This window comes from Seriola aureovittata, chromosome 2 (genome assembly GCF_021018895.1).
Source record: "Seriola aureovittata isolate HTS-2021-v1 ecotype China chromosome 2, ASM2101889v1, whole genome shotgun sequence".
Lineage (NCBI taxonomy): Eukaryota > Metazoa > Chordata > Actinopteri > Carangiformes > Carangidae > Seriola > Seriola aureovittata.
This window is the reverse complement of record NC_079365.1, coordinates 1,935,807-1,959,470: the sequence shown is the minus strand read 5'-3', so window position 1 is coordinate 1,959,470 and position 23,664 is coordinate 1,935,807. Positions and strand designations below refer to the sequence as shown.

At 42.0% G+C, this 23,664-nt stretch overlaps 1 protein-coding gene across 3 annotated transcripts in view; it reads left to right on the top strand.

Annotated features, from left to right (window-relative positions):
- The first annotated feature begins 356 nt into the window (after nt 1-356).
- The window catches only part of LOC130181342 (receptor-type tyrosine-protein phosphatase gamma-like), a 446,467-nt gene continuing 423,159 nt past the window's right edge, over nt 357-23,664 (top strand). For all 3 annotated transcript variants that reach the window (XM_056395482.1, XM_056395472.1, XM_056395500.1), the window contains exon 1: nt 357-950. In XM_056395482.1, coding sequence (XP_056251457.1) covers nt 857-950 — 94 coding nt within the window. In that variant the 5' untranslated portion in view covers nt 357-856. The remainder of the gene's footprint in view (nt 951-23,664) is intronic.

Below are 23,664 nucleotides of genomic sequence, written 5' to 3'. Positions count from 1 at the left end.
AATACATAATCACACCATTATGAAGGTTAAGTGGAGATTACTACACTTTGCATTGCATTAGTTGATACAGACGATTAATCCAATAGGCCTAATAAATCATAATTAGACACATTCCTTCCAGACTGGGATCCTTCCAGGATGTGGATCTATTTTGGGGTCATTATAATGAACAAGCTGGACGTCCCCCTGGAGAGCATGGATCTATTATTACCTGTTATTATAGGACATGTGCATATTAGTGATAGCGACTACTCTGTTCTCTCGCAGGCGCTAGGATCCAGAGGAATGACCCCTCTCTCTCTCCCCATCGCTCTCTCCCTCTCTCATCTCTCTCTCTCTCTCGCTCTGTCTCTCTTCTCAAGACTGTTTTAAAGTCTCTGCTAGACTTGGGCTTTACACGTTACTTCCTGGATGGATGGAGGAATGGGAAGCTTCCAGCACCTCTCCATCACCACCACTTACACCACCGACTGCCCCCTCTCTGTGTGTCCGATGAGCGCTCCCTCCACCGCCGCAGCCGCATGAGCGACACCGCGCTGAACGGACCGTCGCCGCTCGTCTCCTCTAACCCACTTTTCCCCCTGCTGCAGACACACGCTCCTCCACCACCGTCAATCTCTTGAGTGTTATGCTCTTATCCGGGAATATCGGAGGGATTCTGCTACGGAAAGACTTTATTGGACCTCTAACTAAATTTCTCCGCCCTTCACCTCCACCGTGCACCGTCTCGGTCTGCGCTGCGTCTCCGGCGCTGCTTCTTGCACAGAGAAGGCGTCGTTAATTTGACCGCAAAAGGAGGAGAAACTCAACAGTTGCTGCTGCTTCTTGTTTGCATGTCGACGTGCATGTTACTACAATGTGGAGGCTACTGCAATCGTGTTGCTGCTGCTGGTGGATTTGCTCTCTCGTTTTGCCAGCCTTCGTGCTCCTCCGGGCCGATTGTCATCCTGGTAAGTTTCATACCCTACAACTCAAACACTGGGCTTTTTTTTTTTTAATTATTATTGCTAATGTCTATGAAGGAATGTGGTTCTCGATGTGCCAATGTAGGGATGAGACGCATCTCTAACAGGCTGATAGAATAAAGTCAAGTCCCCTCATTGAATATCCTGTGACGGGTCACTGGCTGGGGATGTTCGTGCCGTTTGGCTTGATGCGCTTCCCCGGCACCTGCACGTAGACTGGAAACTGTTGGAAACGCAGAAAGCAGTTAGTGAAAGGATGTTAATGCAGCTGGGTGACCTGTTTGAACACCCCCCCCCACACACACACACACACATACACACACACGCACACACCCATCCAACGCACAAGTTTATCACAGTAGTTTCTTTCTCTCCTCTGGAGGAACTTCAGCGCATGAATTTCCCCTTTTTCTTCTCTTATGAACCCCGTGAGCAGGCCCAGCAATCAAACTGGGAGAGAAAGGAGAGAGCGGCTGGGATGCCATCAGAGGAGCAGTGGACAGGGCAGGTTGGTAGTTGGGTCACGGATACGGGTAGATAAAACGAGCAAGATGTGATGCTTTGTCAGCCGGCGGCGCGTACGCTGAAGCCGTTATCTCATCGCCTGGAGCAAGACAGCAGGGCTGTGAAGCCTCTTCACACACACACACACACACACACACACACACACACACAATCACACACAAAACCCAAAAATTGCAGTTGAGGCTCAAATTTGTGCTGAGGGGGAAGCAGACCTCATGTGTGGGGTTGTCAGTGTAGAACCACACAGAGGATCCAAATAATAAGAGCAGCCTGTATGTTCCCCTATGGCTGTGTTAGATTGACAGGCTCCTTTGCTTTAGAATCATGGAAAAAAAAAAAACACACTGTCCTACATGCTTGCTTTTCTAATTGGGCTAATCTCCAGCTATTATATAACAGAACTGAACTATTTCCCACATTCATTTTACAAAGGGAACTCTCTGCTCCAATTATAGCCAAATCAAAGACCCCTGAGCCCAGACCCCAGTTTGTTGCGAGGTCCAAAGCCTCCATTATTTAAACCTTGAGGATCCCGCACCTGAGGAGAACCAGCACCTTTTCTGCTGTTTCCACGCACACACAGCCAGGAGGACAAATCTGATGTATCAAACTGGAAAATAAATCCAACAAATACAATTTGACCTTGACCAGAGCGTCCAGATACACTCACACTCCCCCAGCTGCTGTGGATGATGCTAGAAAAATGTCTCGTGGACACTTTGACTGGGTGTCCAGCCACACAGGAGCTGTAAGCGTTTGATTCTGGAGTTGCGATGTTCTAATATTCACCACCACCCACCCTTTTCATAGATTTTACACAGGAGCTCCATCTGGGAGCATATTAGTACGACCAAAATGAGATGATATTTAACACAGGTTGGGTGATGTGGACAACATGGCAAATGGCGTAGTATTTTTTTTACCAAATACCTCTAGATCTATGTCATCTCAGGAATGGGTCATGGTGCTGTCTGAAGATATTTAAAACAAAGAAAGATGTTGTGAAAGAGATTGATGAGGGAGTGATAGAGAGGTATTCGCTGAGCTCAGACATGTAATTCGGTTTGTAAAACCACTAAATAAAAAGATTTAGAACGCAGCCGTTTGTATGATCGGAGAAAATCCAAGTGCGTTTGATATCAGATTGATATATGTTTTACTCAGCTCTGCTCTCAGTGCGGTGTGGTGTAACACACCGGCTGAACACAACAGGCTTCACTAATTCTATCTTTATTGTAATCCGAGGAGTGCATTAATGACTCTGCCGGACCCTATATCGCATTTTGGACTCTAATTGGCCCCCAAACTCCGAAGCCCGAGGAGCCCCACGGTCTAGTGTTGAAACTGATCAAAGCTTGTGTTGAAGTCCTGGAGCCGTCTGTAGATATGACACGTTCTCACAGACCCAGTTAGTCGGACAGTATTAGCCTACTTTTCAGCTCGCCTAGATTAGCTTTTATATGTCTTGAGTCTTAAGCACTGTCATGAAACACACACACACACACACGTACACACACTTAAGAGAGAGAGTCAGAGCAATTTACAATGCTATGCTGTTGACCAATGAACACTGCTTCAACAAAACCATACCAGTATTCATATAATGTTAGGATTGATAGACCGGCTTTCAGTTTTGGAAATGGAGCTCTTGTTAGACATTCAGGATTTTTGTCGTGCCCCTTCATCCTCTCCATTTTTCATCTTGCATTCCATCTGATCTCAAATCTAGAGAGAAATCAAATCAAGTGAGCCCAGAAGCGAAAGAGAGAGCGAGAAAGAAAGAGAGCTGCAGCGAGAGATGGATGGCACTGATGAATAGATGGAGGGAGAGATAGGAGAGGAGGGACGCAAAGGAGAGTTTGACCCACAGGTTGTGGATTTATTTGCGTTGGTTTATGAAAACATGAGGATTGTTTGTGTGGTTGGAAAATGAAACCACTTTTTTTTTTAACAGCGCAAATGTTCAAGCCGGATAAAACAAAATACATAAATACGTCTTTAGTAAGGATGCAGTGGTTACTTATTAATAACAGGCTCATTAGCAGGTAAAACAGTCTGGTTTCTGTGTGCATACTGAAAGGAAATGTAACACATCCAACGGTTAACAAAACAGTTAAAAGCAGTTATTAATTAACGCTGTACAACATGAAATAAAAAGGCTGCCTGCTATTAGAGAAAGTGGAAGAATGCAGATGTGGATTCTTGCAGAGTGAAATGAAACATGTTAAAATCACTTTGTCTTTTTAAAGATAACTCCAAAGATAAATCTAAACATATCGCACAGGAAACTGACGGGGAGGATGGATGGATGGATGGATGGATGGATGGATGTTCAGTTGTCGGCTTGTGATGCTTTAGCGACAGAATGAACGTCTGGGGAAAAGAGCGTTGCCACCAAAGGGCAAGTCCATGGCTCAGACCTCACACATTGATAATGTCTCGCTCTCTCCCTCTCTCTACTTGACCTCCTCTTTCGCCCCCCCCCCACCTCTCCTCTGCTTTCGGCTGTGCTGCGCGCCGTCATGATATCGGCGGCGAGCGAGACCAAGGTGGCTGGTTCATGTTGAACGGCTGGCAGATGATGTAGAAACAGAGATGAGTGTGCTTCTCTCCTCACCTTCAGCCTGCTCCTCTCTTCTATTAATAAGGCTCTTAGATGGGAGGTTGGCTTGGAAAAGCTAGATCGCCTTTCCATAAAAAATAAATAAATAAATAAAAAAAAAGAATAAAAAAAAAAAAAAATGCCCCAAATGTGAAAAAAAATGAATGCATCTGCGGAATTCATTTTAGCATTTCTAGTTTACTGGACCTACTTAAGGTGATAGAAGGAGAGATTCTGGAAAGATCCGCACCTACATCAAATGAATATATTTTATTCTGTTATTGGATCTTCATCAGTTCCTTTTCTCTTATGTGTTTTATAATATTAAAAAAAAAAGTGTTGCGAGAGGAAAAAAAGAGCAGATCACCACACTGGATTAAAAATAAACAGATATCGAAAATTTGATTTTAATTTATAAATAAGATTATATAACATGGAGACAATATTACCAAAATCTTACGATGTACGTATGATGGGATTGTATGTTTGATTTTTTTTTTCCAGTTCTGGTTTGCTGAATGTCTTAACTATAAAGAGCAATGATAGAGCTTATTATAGAGAGGTTATTTGTCTGTGATGTGAGTGTTAAGTAGACATATCTCTTATTTGCCTCGTATATGTGCAAATGTCGTCTCTTCAGTAGCATCTTCTGATTTGTTTTGTCTGGTTTGTTAATTTGATTTGACGTGATTCTCACTCCGTTGTTAGACTGATATAACAACATGACCTGATGGAAAAAGCTCAAGCATTGGCCTCTGAAAAAAGACGTCAGTGATGTATCTCACGTCATGTATTTGTCTTGATCATCTCATCTCAGTCTTTGATGCGGCTGTGTGTTATTTCCTCAGCTGGGAGGCTGCAACGCCTCAGCTCCGAGCTGCAGCCCTGGAAGAGCGTGGTTAAGGGCTTTATCCTGTGAATTTACTCTGGAGTCCACTGTAATGATGTTGCTCGCAGTGATTAGGCCAAGTGCTGTTAGAAACAGGAAGTTCGTGCGGCGCTGTCTGCTCCAGTGACCTGGCTGCTGCCAACACGCCCCCCAGTCGGTCGGCCACATAATGGCCGGTTTACAGCCACAAAAACATCTGTTTTTTTTTTGGGGGGGGGGGGGGAGCGTGGAAAGCACTGAACATCACCGCGGGGCGTCCGCCAGCTGACACAAGGCATCACTTTTCTTTTCCCGTCTGCGGTGTGTGGTGTCAGTGCAGAGGCATCACGCCCCTGTCACCGCGCTGCACTTCAGCCCTGGGTTAACTAAACACATGAAGGGAGGGAAAGAGGAAGAAAAGGAAGAAAACAGAAGAGACATGGAAAGAAAGAGATGTTTCACCTTCAATCTGTCGCTTTCCGCTGCGAAAAAATGAATGGGCCTTGTCGCTCCTGGCTGGGAGGAAAAACACAACAGTCATTGTAATCTCACAAGTGCCTGAGCTAGCACATCTTTTCACCTCCATAAACACACACACACACCCTTCCTTCCATCTGTCTCTGTCTCTTTCCTCCCGTATTTTTTTAATTCACCCTCCTTTCCCTCTGCTGCGGGAGCGTGTATGCGCATACACGTGTACCTCTTCTGCTTCTTTTAAATGCACGGACAAATGAGACAAGTGAGTTTGTTAACCATTCTCAGCAGGCCCCCGTGTCGCGAACCTTTTCTCTGGCTGTTTTTGTTGCGCTGATTCGGGGGAAGGTTGACATTTAAGGGAAGGGATTGGATATGCTTCGTGGCCCTCAGATGCCAACATTATCAAAGTCATCATCTCGGTGCTCACCGTGCTATTATCTGGCCTCTGCTGTGGTCAGAAAAACGCCAGCGTGTCGGCTCACGGGTCACTTTATCAGTCGGCACAGAGCCTATCAACGCTGCCCCAGCTTTCCTTAATAGATTTATTAAAAGATACCGTGTGTCTGTGTGTGTGTGTGTGCTCATATATTCATGTGTATGTATAATGCAGCGGGGGTGGGAGGGGTGGCTGTCATGCAGTTATCCATGTAGGATGTTGCGTTGGTAGCAGTCGCCATGTCATTAGGAGGAAGCTGCTTGAGAGAGAGAGAACGAGCGATCGGGAGCCAGATAAATGGGAAAAAAAAAACAAAAAAAAAACCCTTCTTATTGTGCTATTGATTTCTAGAAGGAAATGATGCTGTTTTGTTGCACAAATGGGGAACTAAAGATAAATAGGCCTGATAATAAAAACAATAGTAATGATGATATTAAGTGAAGAGGTGCTAATGATATCTCTAGAATACGATGAGTGGAGCCGAGCATGAAGCATCGTCTTATTTTGTTTTTCGATCAGCGTTTCTGCTCAGCTGAGTGTGCCTCTCAGGCTTTTAATCTGTTTCTCTGTTTTTTTTTTGTTTTTTTTCCCCCCTCCTCTGCACCTCATGAGCTCGTGGCCCCACAGTGCAGCCTGACAAAGGAGAATACTGGGAAATGGAGCCGTGTTGCCTTCTTTTGCTGGGCCCCTGTTACTGTGCGACTTCTAGCCACCAGGCTTTTACGTTTGTCCTCTTTTCCTTTTCCCTCTCCATTGTTCCACTTCACCGTTTTAATCAAGTCCACTGCCTGCTAATTTGCAGAAGAGGAGGGGGTGTTCCCCTATCATTTTCTGGAAGATGCTTCCGAAATTCAGCTCAGTCAGGCCTGTAAGAGCCGCTTTCCAACGGCACCGTCGACCAACCTTCTCCCATCTTAACTCACTTTTCTCACTCTGTTTGTTCTGCTTTTTTTTTTTTTTTTTTTATCTTGTTTGCTTCCGGCAGGGTTTTGTGTTAGCTGCCATATGTGCTTCCCCCTGCCATTATCACAAACATGCTTCTGAAGCAGACATTTCATTCATACCTCTGACTAATGCTTTTGGAAAAAGGCCTACTGTCGATCCAGCATCAAACAATACTTTGAAGCAGTCTCTTTCCACTATAGCTTCAGCTGCATTGTCTTTAAAGAGAAACAGTGGCAGAACACAGTGCGCTGCATGTGTGAGGGATTTGTACCTTTTTGGTACCGACTGAAATGTGTTCATAACACTGAGTGTTGAAAACCGCCAAGTAGCGAAAGCTGGCATTTTGTAAAGCTTCTTAACTGAGTTTTTGCACCTGAGGGGGGAGGTAGAGAAAATTGACAGCAAAGTGAATAACACCATACATGACACATTACTGCTTTGAAACGTTGTTATGACTAACACTTCAGGAAACAGTTGCTTATTTAAACATTCAGCAGACATGGATTAGCATTAGCATTCGTATTTCTGGCTACCAGAGGACTGTTGCTTCATTACTCTCTCTCCTTTTAGCTCTTTTTTGTTCTCCACCAACTCCTGAAAAAGATATCTGGTGTTGCGTGCTGAATTCATACACCAGCTAGTGGCTAACTTTGACTGTCTGCTGTTTGGTGCTGTGCAGGTAGTGTACAGTCAGTGTACCAGGGTTTTCTCACTGAAAACAGTTGTCTGCTGCTGCTGGACATGAGGTTGAGAGTAAACATTTCACGCAATAAAAGTACAATTTAGCTAAGAGAGGCTAAAAAAAACACTGCAGAGTTGAGGTGGTGTTAGGGCTTAAACATAAGATCCCTTATACTTATATAGGTCACATATAGTCTAAAGGTAGACTGAAGCAGGTCTAGATTATATATTAAAGTATCAAAGCCTCAGTCCACAGAGAAATGCACACAGCCTGTATTCAGACACTGAGCCTTAAAACCAGCCGTCAGGACTTCTGGAACTTTGTGATGTCACAACAAAACAGTCACCGCCCTCAGCCATGCCCCAAGCCCCGCCCACCTGGACCCACCATCCAACCTTGCAGGATTGGGTTTTCTTGAGTGTTTACCTGAAATCTGCTATATTTTTATTGGATCACTCAGAAAAAACAGTCCAATCAGAGAAGAGGTTCAGAGCCTCCTCTCTTTTGATTGACTCACCGACCTGTTGTTACTAGAGCTCCAAAGACAAGCCCAAATGTAAAGCTACATTGAAATACAAATCAAATATATCTACTTATGGATCAACACTTAAAATAAAACACAGGAGAAGAGGAAAATATGGAGCTTTAACACCATAAACCATCAATTACTGTAGATGTATAAATAAACATGATAAGATGAAATGATGAAAGAAAATAAGTAGCAGACATTGCATCAATAAAGATAAATTACATTTTAGGAAATCTGTTTAGCAAATATAAAAATAAATAAATGTAGAAATACAAAATATTCATATCAAGATAAACATTTTTTTATGTTGAGAAGCCTGAGAGAGGAGATGTAAAACTACACTGAGATGGTTTTTGGTTCTTAAAACCACAAATATATCTTCTTATGGATCAACACTTCAGATAAAACACAGAAGAAGAGGAAAATATGGACATTTAAGTAAATGTAATTTGATCCATTGTTAATATCAGAATATTGTACTTTTTATTACTGTAAAACTTGAATGTGTTACCCAGCCCTACAGGCAACCACAATAGATTAGTACTTGTAATATTATTTACTACTGGCAAAAAAAAGCCTGCACACTTTTCCTCTCTTTTTTGTCTCCATTCCCTCTCATTAAACCAATAAATGCTGCAAGACACCCTGGCAGGCTGCGGATGCGTGCAGGCAGAAACACAACACAGACATGGGCAAAACAAAGAGAAACGAGAAAGACACAGAGACAGCACGAGATGTTGATGAGAGTGGAGAGGTGTATGCAGCCAAGCCCTTTTTTCCATTTTGCTAAGCGCAATGCCAGGGGAGCTTCTGTGTCACTGTGCAGGGCTGCTGAGTGTTAAAAGGAGCTTAGACTGACAGGCTGTCGGCTGGCATGGAATCCAACGAGCCAAACCGCCGGCGACACCAAATAAACACCGGGTAGCGAGGGGAGAAGGAGATGAGATGGGAAAACAAACGGACACGACAAAAGCCGAAGAGAGAGTTCGCGCTCCACCTGCCCCGCAGATTGAAACTTGTGACCGCCAGTCGTTTTGGAAGCTGTAAGATGCAATTTGACGGGATATTCCTGACAAGGAGGCGGCTGACGGTTGCCAGGTGGTTCTTTAGACCAGAGTCACTGCCCCGCCACCTTGGCACATGTCAGGACTTTCAGACACTTTGTGTTCTTTTGTCAGGCTCAATAGGTGGCCCTTCACTCTGGAGCCGTGACAGCTCTCCAATACACTGTTGAAAGGTGTAGATGGGTGTTCCTGCCATTTCCCAGAACGCTTTCTCATTTCGAATGGTGAAATGCACTTCACTTGGCTTCCATCAGTCATCCCCGCTGACAGTCGAATGGAAGCAGCTACTTTCTCCCTTAGAAAGGTGAAAGAAATGTCACCAGCTCACTATGATATTTGGTGTGTCAGTTAGACAACAGTCCTCATGTTTTACTGAACAGTTTAGTAAGCGTTTCGCTCAGGTCCTCTTTCCTCCTTTTGTTTTACCCTCCACTGTGCATTTATCCACTCTTCCCACAATGGTGTTTTTTTTTCTTTTTCTTCTGCTCTTGACAACTAACATTCTTTAATCTTACATTGTTGTTCCTCTTTCTCTCTTTTATATCTACCCTCTTTATTCTTTCCTTCACTGTGACCTTCTTCTCTTCACCTTCTTCCTACATTTTTGTCATTTGAGTCTCTCTTTGTTGTAGATTTCCCTCCTTATCATCTTTCCTTCCTTCTTTCTTCTCTTACTCTCTTGCATTTTCTTTCTCTTTGGTCATTCTTTCTGTTCCTTGTTTTGCATTTATCCATTATTTCTTTATTTTTGGTTTTTATGTAGTCATTTACTCCTATTCCTACTTGTCTTCCATTACATGCCTATTTCCTTTTTCTCCTCCATCTCTACTTCTATCTTATTTTTTTTCTTTCTGATTCACACAGCAGTGTTTGATTTTTGTTGCTGCCCCCTGGGTGTCTCCCCTCTCTGGTCACATTAACATGCTTCTGTAACCATGGATTATTATTCCTAACACATTATAGCTGCAGCCCTAACTGCCAGCCAAGCTCAATCAAGCCATAAACTTAAATCCCATTTTTTCCTGTCTGAAGAAATGCATGTGTGCAAACACACACACACACACACACACACACACACACACACACACGCCTACAGACACATAAAATAACTTCATTTTACAGTTGTTAAATGCTCACAAAGTAGCATTTGCGGTAAAAGTCAATAATGAATTAAGAAATGAAAATTAGGTTTCAGGAAGAATCTCAGATTTGGCGTCAAGATGAAAAGTGTTGAGGACAAACAACATAATAAAATATAACACGCCACGTTTTAAAGTCTTCTCCTCGGCTGTAAATGAGGAAATAAATATCATCATTTCATGAAGATTAACGACCATCACTGGCTCAGACACAGAGAGGAAACCAAACTACCGTTTACAGCCCGGGTCTTATTTTTGTGGTTCTGGGCCTATTATCCATCAATGATAATCGTCTTTTACTCACTGGGTTAATCACTGAGACCAGGCTGCAGTGAAACAGCAACACAAGCAATCACATGTTCACACAAGATTTAAATAAATACAGGAAGAACACACATTTTTCAACCTCAAAACCAGTTTACTGGTTTACAGTCACTTTGCTCCGGTGACACTGACCAGGTCTCAGCTTGAGCCTGGAGACTACAAGTTTTAAATGCAAAGTCAGTTTTATTAACAAAAGGCATGAAGTTTGAAAGAGATTTAATCTGTTTCTCAGAAGCCCTCCAGTGTTAAAGAGAGAATATGCAACGTTTGAAAGAGGAAATCGGAAGCTCATTCTCAAAACAATAAAAGGACAAACTCACAAGCAACAAATGACATGGTTGCACTCAGCGACTGACGGCCGTATATGTATATATGATATACAGTAGTATATAGTATAGAGATTAATATATTAATTATTATAATATGGTTATAATTTCAGGTATAGGAAATGCTGCCAGCAGTTCAGAGTTTTATTTGTTGCATACAAAGGTACAATGTACAGCAAGGAAAGCAGAGAAATGAGGGTGTAGGTTACTGTACAAAACTGCAAAAAAAAAAAACATTATGAAAAATGTCACACATGATGGGAAATATTACAATATTAGATATTATTGAATATTATATTATCAGTAATCATCTAATACTTTTCATATGTGGTCACATTAGCTGCTCTTCAGTAAAAGTTACATAGGTTCAATAATGCTAAATTAATGCTACGTTGCTGTTGAGTTTTGACATTGAATTGCTTCCCTCTACCCGCAGTTTGAGTAATAATCTAAAACACTTGTTTGCTTTAGATAACGAGGGGAAACTTGGGATCATGTTCTCAGTGTGTAGAAGGAGCAGAATGTGTTTTTGCTTACACGGCGTGTGTGCACTCACTCTGGATTATCACCGAGCATTAATTCATAAGGCTTGTTTTATCACTCAATCAGACCAGTGTTGGTAATGCTCATCCATCACCCCCGTTCCCCCACTTTCAGCACAGACCTCTGCTTCCCCCCGCCTGTAAGCTCTCCTGCCTCCCACTCCCACTAAATTAATTTTTTGCACCCTTCGCTTCTCCTGGTCTTCGAGTCTCACATAAGCAGCTCCACAAAAAATAGTCAGTGCCTACACTCCAATCTCGTGGCTGCTTGTGATTTCTACCTTGATCAAATATTTACAAAGGCAGCACAAACCTTCTTTTCAGCTGTGTTTTTCATTTCGTGTGTCTTGCACGACTGTATCGAGCCAGCTTTAGCCCACTGAGGTGGATGTTGATCAGTAGTAACTGTATTTTTGCGAGTGGGAAGGTTGGGTGGTATTGTGCAATTGCATCTACTGTATGTTACGTAAAACAAAACTTGCAACGTCTGCATCTTGTGTGCATCAGTGGTTGTAACCGTTAAAAAAACTGTAAAAGTTATTAGTATTTGAAAAGTCATCAGAACTTGCTTTAAATCTGCATGTAATAATAATGATCACATATATCAAGTATATACTGTATGTGGTTAAACGATAAAACACAATGATGCAGAACAGACAGCAGTATTAAAGGTGCATACAGTATAAAGGTCTCTGTCCATGTGTTGTTTGATTATAAATCAGGTCTAGCTTCTATATTAATACTGTGAACGTATCAAAGCCTCAGTCCACAGAGAAATGCACACAGCCTGTATTCAGAAACTGAGCCTTAAAACCAGCCGTCAGGACTTCTAGTGATGTCGCAACAAAGCAGTCACCACAGTACCCCAAGCCCCGCCCACCTGGACCCACCAGCCAACCTTGCAGGATTTGGTTTCTATGAGTGTTTTACCTGAAATCTGCTATATTTTTACTGGATCACTCAGAAAACAGTCAGTCAATCAGAGGAGAGGCTCAGAGCCTCCTCTCTTTTGATTGGCTCACCAACCTGTTGTTACTAGAGCTCCAGAGAGAAGCCTGAATGTAAAATTACATTGAAATACAAGTCAAATATATCTTCTCATGGCTCAACACTTAAAATAAAGTTACTGTAGATGTATAAATAAACATGATACGATGAAATGATGAAAGAAAGAAAAGTAGGAGACATTGCATCAATAAAGATAAATTAAATTTGAGGAAATCTGTTTAGCGAATAGAAAAATAAATGTAGAAAAACAAAACATTCATATCAAGATAAAAAAAATTATGTAAAATATGTCGAAACATGAATCTATAAACTAAGTAAACTGACCATCCCTTGTCACTGAGCTGCTCTCAAGTCTTAAGTTTCTCACTGAGTAACATTGAAGACTAACTGCACCCACACTCTGTAGTGCAACACAGTGCAAGGCTACATGGCTGCTGAGCATTTTTCACAATTTTAACAGTTTACTTTTTGTATATAATATGAATTATAATGCAAATAATCATTAATAGCAACCCCTGGTGGAAGGTGTTTTTCCTTTCTGCAGGGGTTGGCTGTCTCCTGCTTCTTGCCTTTTTCTGTCTGTGACACATCCATCCACTATCCATCATCTCATCCAGCTCTGTTTATGGTAAACAAGAATTTTCCAATTTAATTTAAACAATGCTACAGTAAGGAGCCGATGTAAGCATGCTGAGAGAAAACATGGTGTTATTGCATCCTAATTCAGATGACTGAGTGGGCCTGGTCTGGTTTCAAGCCTGGATATCCACTCCATTCCTCCAGTGTAGGCAGTGGGAATAAATGCAGTGAATAAAGAGGAGAGACAGAGTGAAAATCGCTACATGCTAAGAAGTGTTGTGTCACACACTGAGCAGAGAGCAGTGCAGAGCCCTTCTCATTAAATTCTTGCAGTGGCGTTGGTTTTTTCTACTTTAATGCTTGGGAGACGCTGGCTTCCTCCTCAGAGAGAGATAGGGATTCAGGGGCCACCGAGACGAGCGCACAGCCCAATTTGTCTTAGTTCCAGGGGGAGGAGGTTTAAACAGCAATGCCCTCTCCTCTTTTTTAATCTCTAGTGACCTCTCCCTCTCTCTATCGTACATCTCTGTTGTGCTTTAAGCTCCCCCGCTCTTCGGTGCTTTGTCCTCTTCGAGCTGTCTTATTTGACTCTGTGTTTTGTGTTTGTCTCTCAATCTCCGAGCCAATTCTCCCTCTCACCAACTGTGAGATAAGGGTGCTGGAGGATTTCGCCACATTGCGACTCACTTTAAATTACTTTAGGTCATTTCCACTGATGCCTGTCAGTGATTCTTCTGACGTCACTTCAAGATTAGTTACTGTTGCTCCATGAAGTTGAAAGTAAATGTTGGAAAAAGAGGAACACAAGGAGAAAAAAGTTTATTGTTGGGCTTGTGCTGTTAATGTAAGTGTCCTTGTAAATTGTTTAATAGTGTCATAAAGTCAAACCACCAAAAACGACACCCCCTTAAAATGTGTTACAGTAACTGTTTGATGACTGTCAAGTCAAGTCAACTTTATTTTTAGAGCACATTTAAACGCAGCTTGAGCTGACACCAAAGTGCTGTACAAAGGGTAATTAAATTAAGGAAAAGCAAGTAAAACAAATGTATGAAGTACATAAACACAAGGAATTCAGGTAAATATTCTGTATAAGACAAGAAAACAACAAGGAGCAAATACTGTAGTAATAGTATGAATATGACAATGGACTAGAAGGTTAGTGAGCTAAAAAGGCCAGTGAATAAAAATGTGTCTTTAGCCAGGATTTAAAAATGGAGATGGAAGCAGCACATCTGATATCAAGTGGCAAAAGGTTCCATAGTTTGGAGCTGCAACTGCGAAGGTTTTAGATGTGATCGTGGGACATGTAGGAGGGATGAGCTTTCAGATCTGATCCAGGAGCTGAGTGCCAATGGATGAGATCTGGGAAGATCTTGTTTGTTGTTTGCTATCCAGGCCTTGATGACCTTAAAACAGTCCAAGAGAGGTTTAAGGGAGTCTGTAGATTTTAGTGGGAGGTAAAGCTGTGAATCATCAGTATAGAAGTGACAGGAGATGTTATGTTTTCTGATGTTTCCAAGGGGGAGCATGTACAGCTGAATAGGACTGGCCCGAGGATGGAACCTTGGGGAACCCCACAGGGGCAGTGTAGAACATCTCTGGCATTCTGCTAGATATGTCATCATCATCTCATCATCATCTGTCTCTGGAAGAGTCTGCAGCCATGTCAGTGGCTCTGTGAGGCCGCAAAGCTCATTGTCAAGAAAAAAACAATTGTTAAATTGGCCTGAGGCTGGTTTGACAGTAAGGGATTCAGGAACTGATATTAGAATGGTTTATATTTTTATGAGCATGAGTGTGTGAAGAGATGTGTGCAGCAGATTTACAGAACAGCAGGTTTTTGGGTGTTATGTGGGCAGAAGCAGATAGAAGTGTGTGAGATTTAAATACATTTAAGCTATTACAATTTATCCAGTTAGAAATATAAATGTGTGAAACTTAATGGTTGTGCAAATGGAAAGTCACAGAACTATTAATAGTCTGCCATTTTTATTATTTTGAAAAAAAGTCTTAATTTACCCAGAATTCATTGTACCACAGTCCGTCTTAAGTTAGTCAAAGACTAATCTGCTTTGTGCAACCGATGAATTGAAACTTCTATCTGAAGCCAATTTGTTCCATCTAAGCCACAGTTAGAGTGTGTCTTTGTGAAATTGGCCCCTGGGGGTAAGGTGTCTAATGTTTTAAAATGAGTCAGTCTTTGCTTTTGTGAAATGGTCTGACTTGCATTAGACTACACTATCAGCAAAATGAAGACTGGCCTAGACCCCTGAAGCTACATGTTTTACACCTGTTACATGTCTAAGAAGTGCATTTTTCAAAAATTCTGTTATGTACTTTTACAACATTTAATTTTAAACATTTAATTATCACAATCCCTACAGTTCAGTTCAGTAGGGCGATATTCAATAATATTGTATATCATGATATTTCATGATATATGCAATATTTTTCACAATATCAAAAAAGAAAACTAAATTAAATTTCGGAAATGGCCCATCCTTAGAGCCACACTGCTAACCTGACTAATGAAAACTGGCGCTTCAGCAATGCACTTCACATGCACAACACAGAGAAATGTTGGAGTTTCATGTAAAATGAAGTGAGAGCACAGTTGAGATCATGACAGAGGAGAGAAGCAGCACCTGTTGGGTGAACCAGACGGCGGAGGTGAAGTCCGCCGTGAACCCTGTCGGTTACATGAACGTGCCAGTTGTTTTGATAAGTTCTAATGGAAACTTTCACTTTTCCTGTAATGCAGCCATCCCAATTCTCAGGTCCTGTAATCACTTCCACCTGACAGGTAATCTGGCAATATGTGGATTAAAAATCAATTAGACACTCAATGTTATGATAATTGACCAAAAATATTGCTTTGGGCAATTTGAGCATATAATGTGGTTCACTGCAGCAAAGGCAATTTGACAAATTGTGAGTGACTGCAGCCAGTGAACAATGAGCTAAGAGGACTTATTATACTGTTAAGTCAAATTAACTGGTTTCGGCAAGACAATTAAAGCATCAATCAGACTGTAACTTGATTCTTGCAGATAAATAATCTGCAACAGGCCAGTTGTGTCTGAGCAGAGACAGACTAGTAAACAAACAAACAAGCAAAGATTAGAAAATCAAGGAAAAGACTGCAGATGGTGAGACAGTTGTCAAACTTGTGACCTCTTTTACTCTGGGCTCGATGAGCATCAGTATTTTTGACATTGTAAAGGTTAATGCATTGATTGATCCAAATGATTAGTAGTTAATTAAGTAACCATTAAGTGCAGATGTAAAGATAGTCTCGTGGTCCGGAGAGGACGATGTGCGGATGATGGACGGGGAGTTTACCTGGCTGCCGTCTCCATCGGTCTCAGCAGGACGGAGGCTTGTCTCGCCCTCTGTGAGAGCATCGCTGCTAAATTTAAGATTTCCTGAGCGGGCCACTTGAGGTGTTTGGATCCTCACGCCAGATGTTCAACAGATGGGGTTCACTAATATCACCCCAGGGTGCACGGGTTTCCACTCTTTCCTGGTGTGGCTTCATATCATTTATTATTTTCAATTTTGTGGTCTTAAAAAAAAAAAAAAATCCCCTTTCCATATTCTCCTAACTCCTTTTTTTTGTAGACCTCCCTTTGCTTTGAGACATTTGCTAAAGCTGGAGTGCGGACAGAGAGGGAGAGAGGTTTTCAGTGCTGGATGAGGTGAAGCCTTCGCCCATTCCTCACTGCTAGACAAGCACCCGTGTTCCACCTGAAACGCCTTTGGATTTACGCTGAGAACTGCAGCCATCTTTCTTCCGTTAATCACCTTGGGGCTGGGTTGCTCCGGCTCGCCACGTCCCCAGGCCGATGGATGACCCGCAGGGGAAATCGAATGGAAACCAGCCAAGCCTGACGCTCCTCGAGTATTTTCTAGGTGCCACAGTGAAAGAGAGAATAGGATGGCAAAGTAATTCAGTGTGTGTGTACCAGAGGCCAGAAAACAACTGTGTTGCTAATTCAGTGCATGTTGTAATCTGTTCTTTATCCAAATTTAAATTCTTATTTGTTATATGGGAGCTGTTTTTGAATTATTTGAATCTGTTTTTCTCTCTCTCTCACTTCCGTTTTTCCAGTCAGAGCTGCAATTAACACTTGTTTTCATTTTAGGCAATTCATTGTTTCATTATTTAAAAACAATGACAAATACCCATCACAAGTTACCAGAGGCCAAACACTTCAAAGACCACAGTTGTTCAATATTTAACTAGATAACGTATTTTCTGATGAAACTGCATGTGAGCGCTGGGCCGAGCTGCAGCAGCTTCTGCTCCAACAGCAAAGCACCAAACCATCGCTACAAAGAGAAGAAACAAAGTCCACGTTTTCTTAAGGGGAGGTTTCATTACCTATAATCTAAATGCACGTGACCGCAGAGAGATGCCCAGTCGTCCAGCTGCCATCACCTGGACAGAGGCGTCGGGAACATGTGTTTGGCTTTAATGGAGATTCAACTCATAACCTAGCGATGAAGAGACTGATGAAGATGAACAGATCCAGCAGGAGAACAAGAATCTCAGGTTTTTTGTTTTTTTTTAAGTATATTTTTTGGGCTTTTTATGCCTTTGTTGGACAGTATAGTGGAGAGAGACAGGAAACGGGAGGCAGAGAGGGGGAATGACATGCAGCGAAAGGCCGTCCGATGCGGGATTCGAACCGGGGCCGACTGCAGCGAGGACTGTAGCCTCTACACATGGGGCGCCTGCTTAGACCACTACGCCACACGTCACAGGCAGTAGTTGGGCATGGAAATTCATAGTTTTGTTAGACCATTAGACGATATTTGATGATATCAAATATTGCGATATTTCCCGCCATATGTGATATTTTTCTTAAAATAAAAAAAAAACCTGTTTTGCACACTGTCCAGCTGTCAACAGTGCGACCCTCATTTCACTGGTCTGTTTACAGTACGCTAGGGATGTAACGGTACACGTATTCGTGCCATGTTGTTCGGGTCGTATCATGAAATTAATATAATCAGCTTTGACCGTGCAAGTTACGTGCATAACATTTTGTGTTCTGATGGTCAGTTTACGACATGTTAGTGAATAAAGTCTTACAGCTGCAGTGAGTCCGTGTAACCTCATATTGCGTCAGTAAAGTGCGAACCATAGAGCGTTCAAATCCGACCCATGGCTCTCCGGTCTCTCTCTCACTGTGGCTTCCAATTCTTAGCTCTTTAATGGATGTTTATTTTATTGTTATATTATTTATTCCTTATTTATTTGATAACCTTCTGAAGCACTTTAAGTCTCAGTAGATTGCAGCAACGTCGATAATGCAGAGATCACTTAGGTTTGTTTTGTTTTTTTAAAGGAATGTACCTTTATGTGCACAGCGTCACAACCCTACAGTACGTTGTACCTTGGCAGGTGACAAATTAAACTTTGAAATGCTGTTCAGTGGCATCGCTTATACAATAAATAAATAAATTTGCATTTTTCTCCAAAACTCAAATATTTATATTAATTTGACAGTTTTTCAAATTATGCTAATTATCAAAAAATCCAATACTGTGGACTTGAATGGTCCAAGAGATTTTTTTGTAGAGCACATTGAGCTGGTCAGGTATCCCACTAATGCACAGCATGACTTCACCTTCTCTTGAGGAGAAATCAATCTGCCCAAAATTAAAGCTGTTGAGCCACGATTTTTTACATCATCAGGTGCAGCAAGAGCAGCTTAGCATGAGAAAGGAAGGAGATGGAGTCCGCCTGCAGTCTCTATGGCAGTCAATGAGAATGAAAGACTGACCTATTAATAAAAGGTTAGATCTGAAAAATTCTAACTCCTATTGCTTAAATGCTTACATGTTGAGAGGAAATAGGCATGTGGCTACATGCCAAAGTATTATACCAGCCTCTAGAGTTAAAACTGAGATGACTGAAAGTAGTTTAGACATTTATTCCTGGTCCAGAAAAAACACTTTCTCCACACGTCGCCTGATCACTGATGAAATGGCTGTAGAAGCAGTCACTGCTCACTTCAATTTCACCAAAAACTGTAACCGTGTCGTAGATTACCACTTTGAAAGTTCTTATTCTCAGGAGCATTTTAAAGCTTGAATGAACACTATAGCTGCACACGTCAGAGCTCTGAGAATCAAGTGGATCTGAGGAGTTGGATTTCCTTTCATTACAAATTCATTTCTGGTTAATTTTTCACAGAAAATGTCATTAAAATGTCACTGTCTCCACATGCAGGCTGAAATGGTTAAACAATATATATTTGTTTTTTCATGTCTGTCACTGATATGCCCCAACCTTCGGGTGGCCCTAAAGGGCGCACAACACTCCAGCTGTGACCCAAATCAGACACACTAGCAAACAAACTCCAGGCTGAGAGGCAGCAAGACCAGGATTCCCCATGCTAGAAGCCTGTGCCCCTTCTGAGGCTGGCACCAGAGCCTTTAACCCCTTCCTGACCAGGCCAGGTGCATCTCATGGAGGAGTAATCAGGAACAGCCTGGGCGGAGCTACAGGGGAGACAGGACAGGGAAAAGACAAAAGCTCTGGGAACACGTGCTGCTGTAACAGAAATATTCAGATTCAGCTGAGGCAGAGAAACTAGAGCGGAAGGGTTCAGGTCAGTGTTATGTAATGTTGCTGGTATCAATCCGCTCCAACCTGTTAACATGGGTGCCCCAAATGAAAACCAAGATGTTCCGCAGCCAGTGTGGGCTTAGGCTACATTAGCCACTGTTAGCATAATACACTTGTGTTGTGGTATGGATAATGTAGGCGCCAGGTTTTAACAAGACAGAAGAACGTGTGGAATGAAAAAGATGATTATTTAAATTGATTTCATTTCATTTAATTGTCCACTGTGAGTCTGGCAGTCTATACACATTGGAGGAGTATGCATTTAAAACTCCATGTTGACTCAGGGTCCCTCCACAATTCATATTTTTAGTGTAGTTTTCATGGTGCATATTTGAAAAGTTGGAATATAAACTTGCATGTAATTAATTTACAACAGACACTGAACTGAGGGCATCTGGGAGAAAGGCAGTTTCTTAGTGCTGCCTGAGGGTTTGTAAGTAATTTAAGAAAGCCAGATCCCTGAAAACCAGTCAGGGAACAATGTGGAAGGATTTCACCGTGGTAACAACTCTGACATGAGCAGCAGAACCAGTGTGCAGCCTGTTTTTTTGTCTGTTGATGTAGCCATATTTTCAGGGCCTGTAATGAGCCCGCCTCACACGAACAGGTAATGTCCTCCACGGAGACAAACATTCTGCATCACTCACACAAAATACATACATTTGCTTTCAGTCCAACAACTTCCAGCCCTCGATGCTGCCAAGTGCTAATGAACACTGTTTGGATGAGGAATTATCTGCTGGAGCCATTTGGGTTTTGCCTCCACAACAGGACATTAACATTCATGTTTGTTTTTTCAGCTTTCTGGATATTTACTCATCATTTCAATGAGAGACTAAAAGAGTGAGTGGTCCTAACAGCCTGTTATAGTGTGTGCTGCTGCCGCGATGGTAAAAGAAAAGTGGGTTATGAATATGCACTGATGATTGTGAGGGTAAATTGTTAAAAAGAAAAAAAATAGTTGAAGTCTGTTTAATTCGGTGTTACTGATTATCAGGAAAACCTGTCCACAACATCAGACGTCCACAGTGATGACGGCCTCTGCCGGTCTTTCACTGTCTTGTTTTTGCTGGACTTGAAGCCGATGGCTCAGAGTGAACTGGAAAGTCTGAATTGTCCACAATGGCACGAATGCGTTTGCCTCTATGTGTCAGTCCTACCTGTCCAGGGTGTACCTACGTTCCTCTCAGTGCATCCTGGGAGACACTCTTGTGTGTGTGGCCCTGTGCCCTTGATTGCGTGGTTCAGTAGTTTGTTCGACACGATCCTCTTTCACGTCCCCTTGGAATTTGTAGCACGACAGTGTAGAAAAAGATTCTTTGCTCCCTTCCTCATTCGAAGAGATTGTATGAATAATGAAAATAAAAATTTTAATAATCAACCTGTATGTCATTCTCTCTATTCTCTGCTGCGTACCCTTCGGTTGAGTGATAGTGGAGTATGGTAAATCAGCTCTGGTGCAAACTAACATCATTATCATGTGCAGCTCATCAGTGTCAGAATGCCAATTTAATCAGTAACCTAATCAGAGCCTGTACTCCAATTCACTTTACCATGATTTACGGACTACAGACTTTTAGAGACACTGTATGTGATCTAAGAAAAGACGTCTGCAGGACTTTGACATGAGATCTGCAAATTATATACTCATGTAACTACAAACTGAATGTGTAATACGTCCTGAGAGGATTTAATTCAAGGTGCAGGAGGTCCTGTTGATGAAGGACATTAGCTTCTGAGGAGAGGCCTTTGTTGGACATGTAGTGCGACTGTCACTGTGAACAATGCACTCATTGCAAAGGGAAATGAGATTTACTAATTAGTTAAAAATTTGATTTGATTGCTGATGTTTGGGAGGATGAAGTTTTGCAGGATTTGCTGGAAAACCTAAATCCTGCAAACTCAGTGTATCAGTGGTTTCACACATTTTTAACCCTGTACACTTGAGTTTTGTATCTAATACTAAGCCCTTGTATCAGGATTCCAAATTTTTATTTCTTTATTTTTCTCCTTGAGCTTCCACTACCATCACTTGCTGTTTTCTCTTGCCCTTCCCCTTCCCCTCTTTGTAGCTGTGTGTCTCGTTGCAGCGTGTAATTCGTTCTGTCTTCATGCCCGTGGCCCTGTTTTGGGCTCTGGCCAGTGAAAAAAAGGCTCTCAGGCAGTGTCACTCCACAGACCACTGCTGTGACATGATGTTGACAGGCGCCGGGGCGAGCCGACCAAAAGCAAAATCTAATTACCATTAAACCAGGGAGCCGTGCTTTAGCCAGCAACATCACTCCCAGGCCTATTATCCAAAATTAGCACATGCACTCACACACATTAAAAACACACACAGTTTGCCCAGCTCGCAGGCACAGTCACACATTTCCCTGTCCTTGCCACAAGCCCCCTTATCACACTCCTCCCCCCTCACTCTGTTTCAACTTTCAGGAGGTGAATATCCAAATCTTCGGTGCATGTTGTCTCCTCTAGATGGACTTTTCTTACATGCTTTGGTAATACTGTCTCAGTCACACTTTGAGTCCAATACCCCTGTTGGAAGTGATACACAGTTTGTCCATTATGATATGTGTCGGGCTTCGACGCCACCTTGTTTTGAGCAGTACGACATATATTGGGGGGGGGGTTGCATTGCATGTTCGACTCAGAAGAGACCCCAGAATAAAGACAGGAGTGCCCACTCATGCAGGCATTTTTTGGTTGAAAGCTAAGTGTTTTAAGCTGCTCTGTAGATGGCTGGCAATGCAATATCATCATGTTTCCTCTAACCACCCATGCTGGCAGCTCAGTGATAAAACAAGATTTTGAACTTTGCAGCAGCATGGAGACCAGACCTGGCCACAGCTTTAACACAATGCACAGCTTCAACCTGCAGGGAAAACTGTGGAAACAGTGTTTCACTGTCAACAGACAACAACATGCAGGTGTTATATCTAACAGTCCTTGTTATTGTTCCAATAATGACCCATTGGCAGGTTTCATATTTAACTGACTGATTTATCAGTCGTTCATCAGCGGTCAGGGCGGAAACTGGTATGTGGGTCACTATTGGGAGGTCATTATCAGTTATGAACAAATGGTTTTGTCCAACCAACAGATAAAAACCCAAATGTCTTAATTTTACTATCATAGGCTGTGAAAATATGCTGAGGCCAAAATGTGATAATATTGAATATTGCAATATTTTCTGCCATATGCCATAATATCTTTTTTTGTAGATCTGCACAGTCTGCCCTGCTGCAAAGCCCAACTCCAATTTCACTGCTTTACTTCCTGTACGTGGCTCCTCCACATGTGGCAAATAAAACTTTGAGCTCCTGTTTAGTGGCAGCATCACCGAGACGTGAAACATGAAATATAATAATATAATGATATATTATAAAATATCACCTGAAACACATAATATGATATGATATAATACGATTAGATTTGGGTGACATGTATGATAAAAATCAATGCGTCACTTTCTCTAATCATCACACCCTCACTAAATGATGTCGTGGTAATTGGAGACTGTCCTCCTGTAAAAACGATGACCCATAGTTACGTTTTGTTGCTAGGCGTCATCCAGCGGTGGTAGTAATTATGACAGGAGCAAAGAGAAAAGTGCGGTGACGTAGTATAAAGAGAGACAAAGTCCACGTCAGGAGGAGGTTGTGGTGGATGGAAGAATATGACGCAGGAGAGCCGTGTTCCATTCCCATGTGAAACTAGCTGTATTAAGTAGTAAGTAGTTAGTATTAAGCCAGTGGTTCCCAACCTTTTCCATCTCATGGCCCACTTGAAATTCTCAAAAATGTTGGCGGTTCACATCGGGTCCCTAACAATACAAGAATACACCATGGTCCAGCGGCAAAGTGGTCAACTTAAGTCCCTATCATTGGCTGATGACAGAGATGAGCCTTAATACGAAAAATAAAAACAAATAAAAGAATAAAAACAATGAAAACATTATTTATATTTATGATATTTTAGAATTACATTTTTTCACCAAAATTGTACTG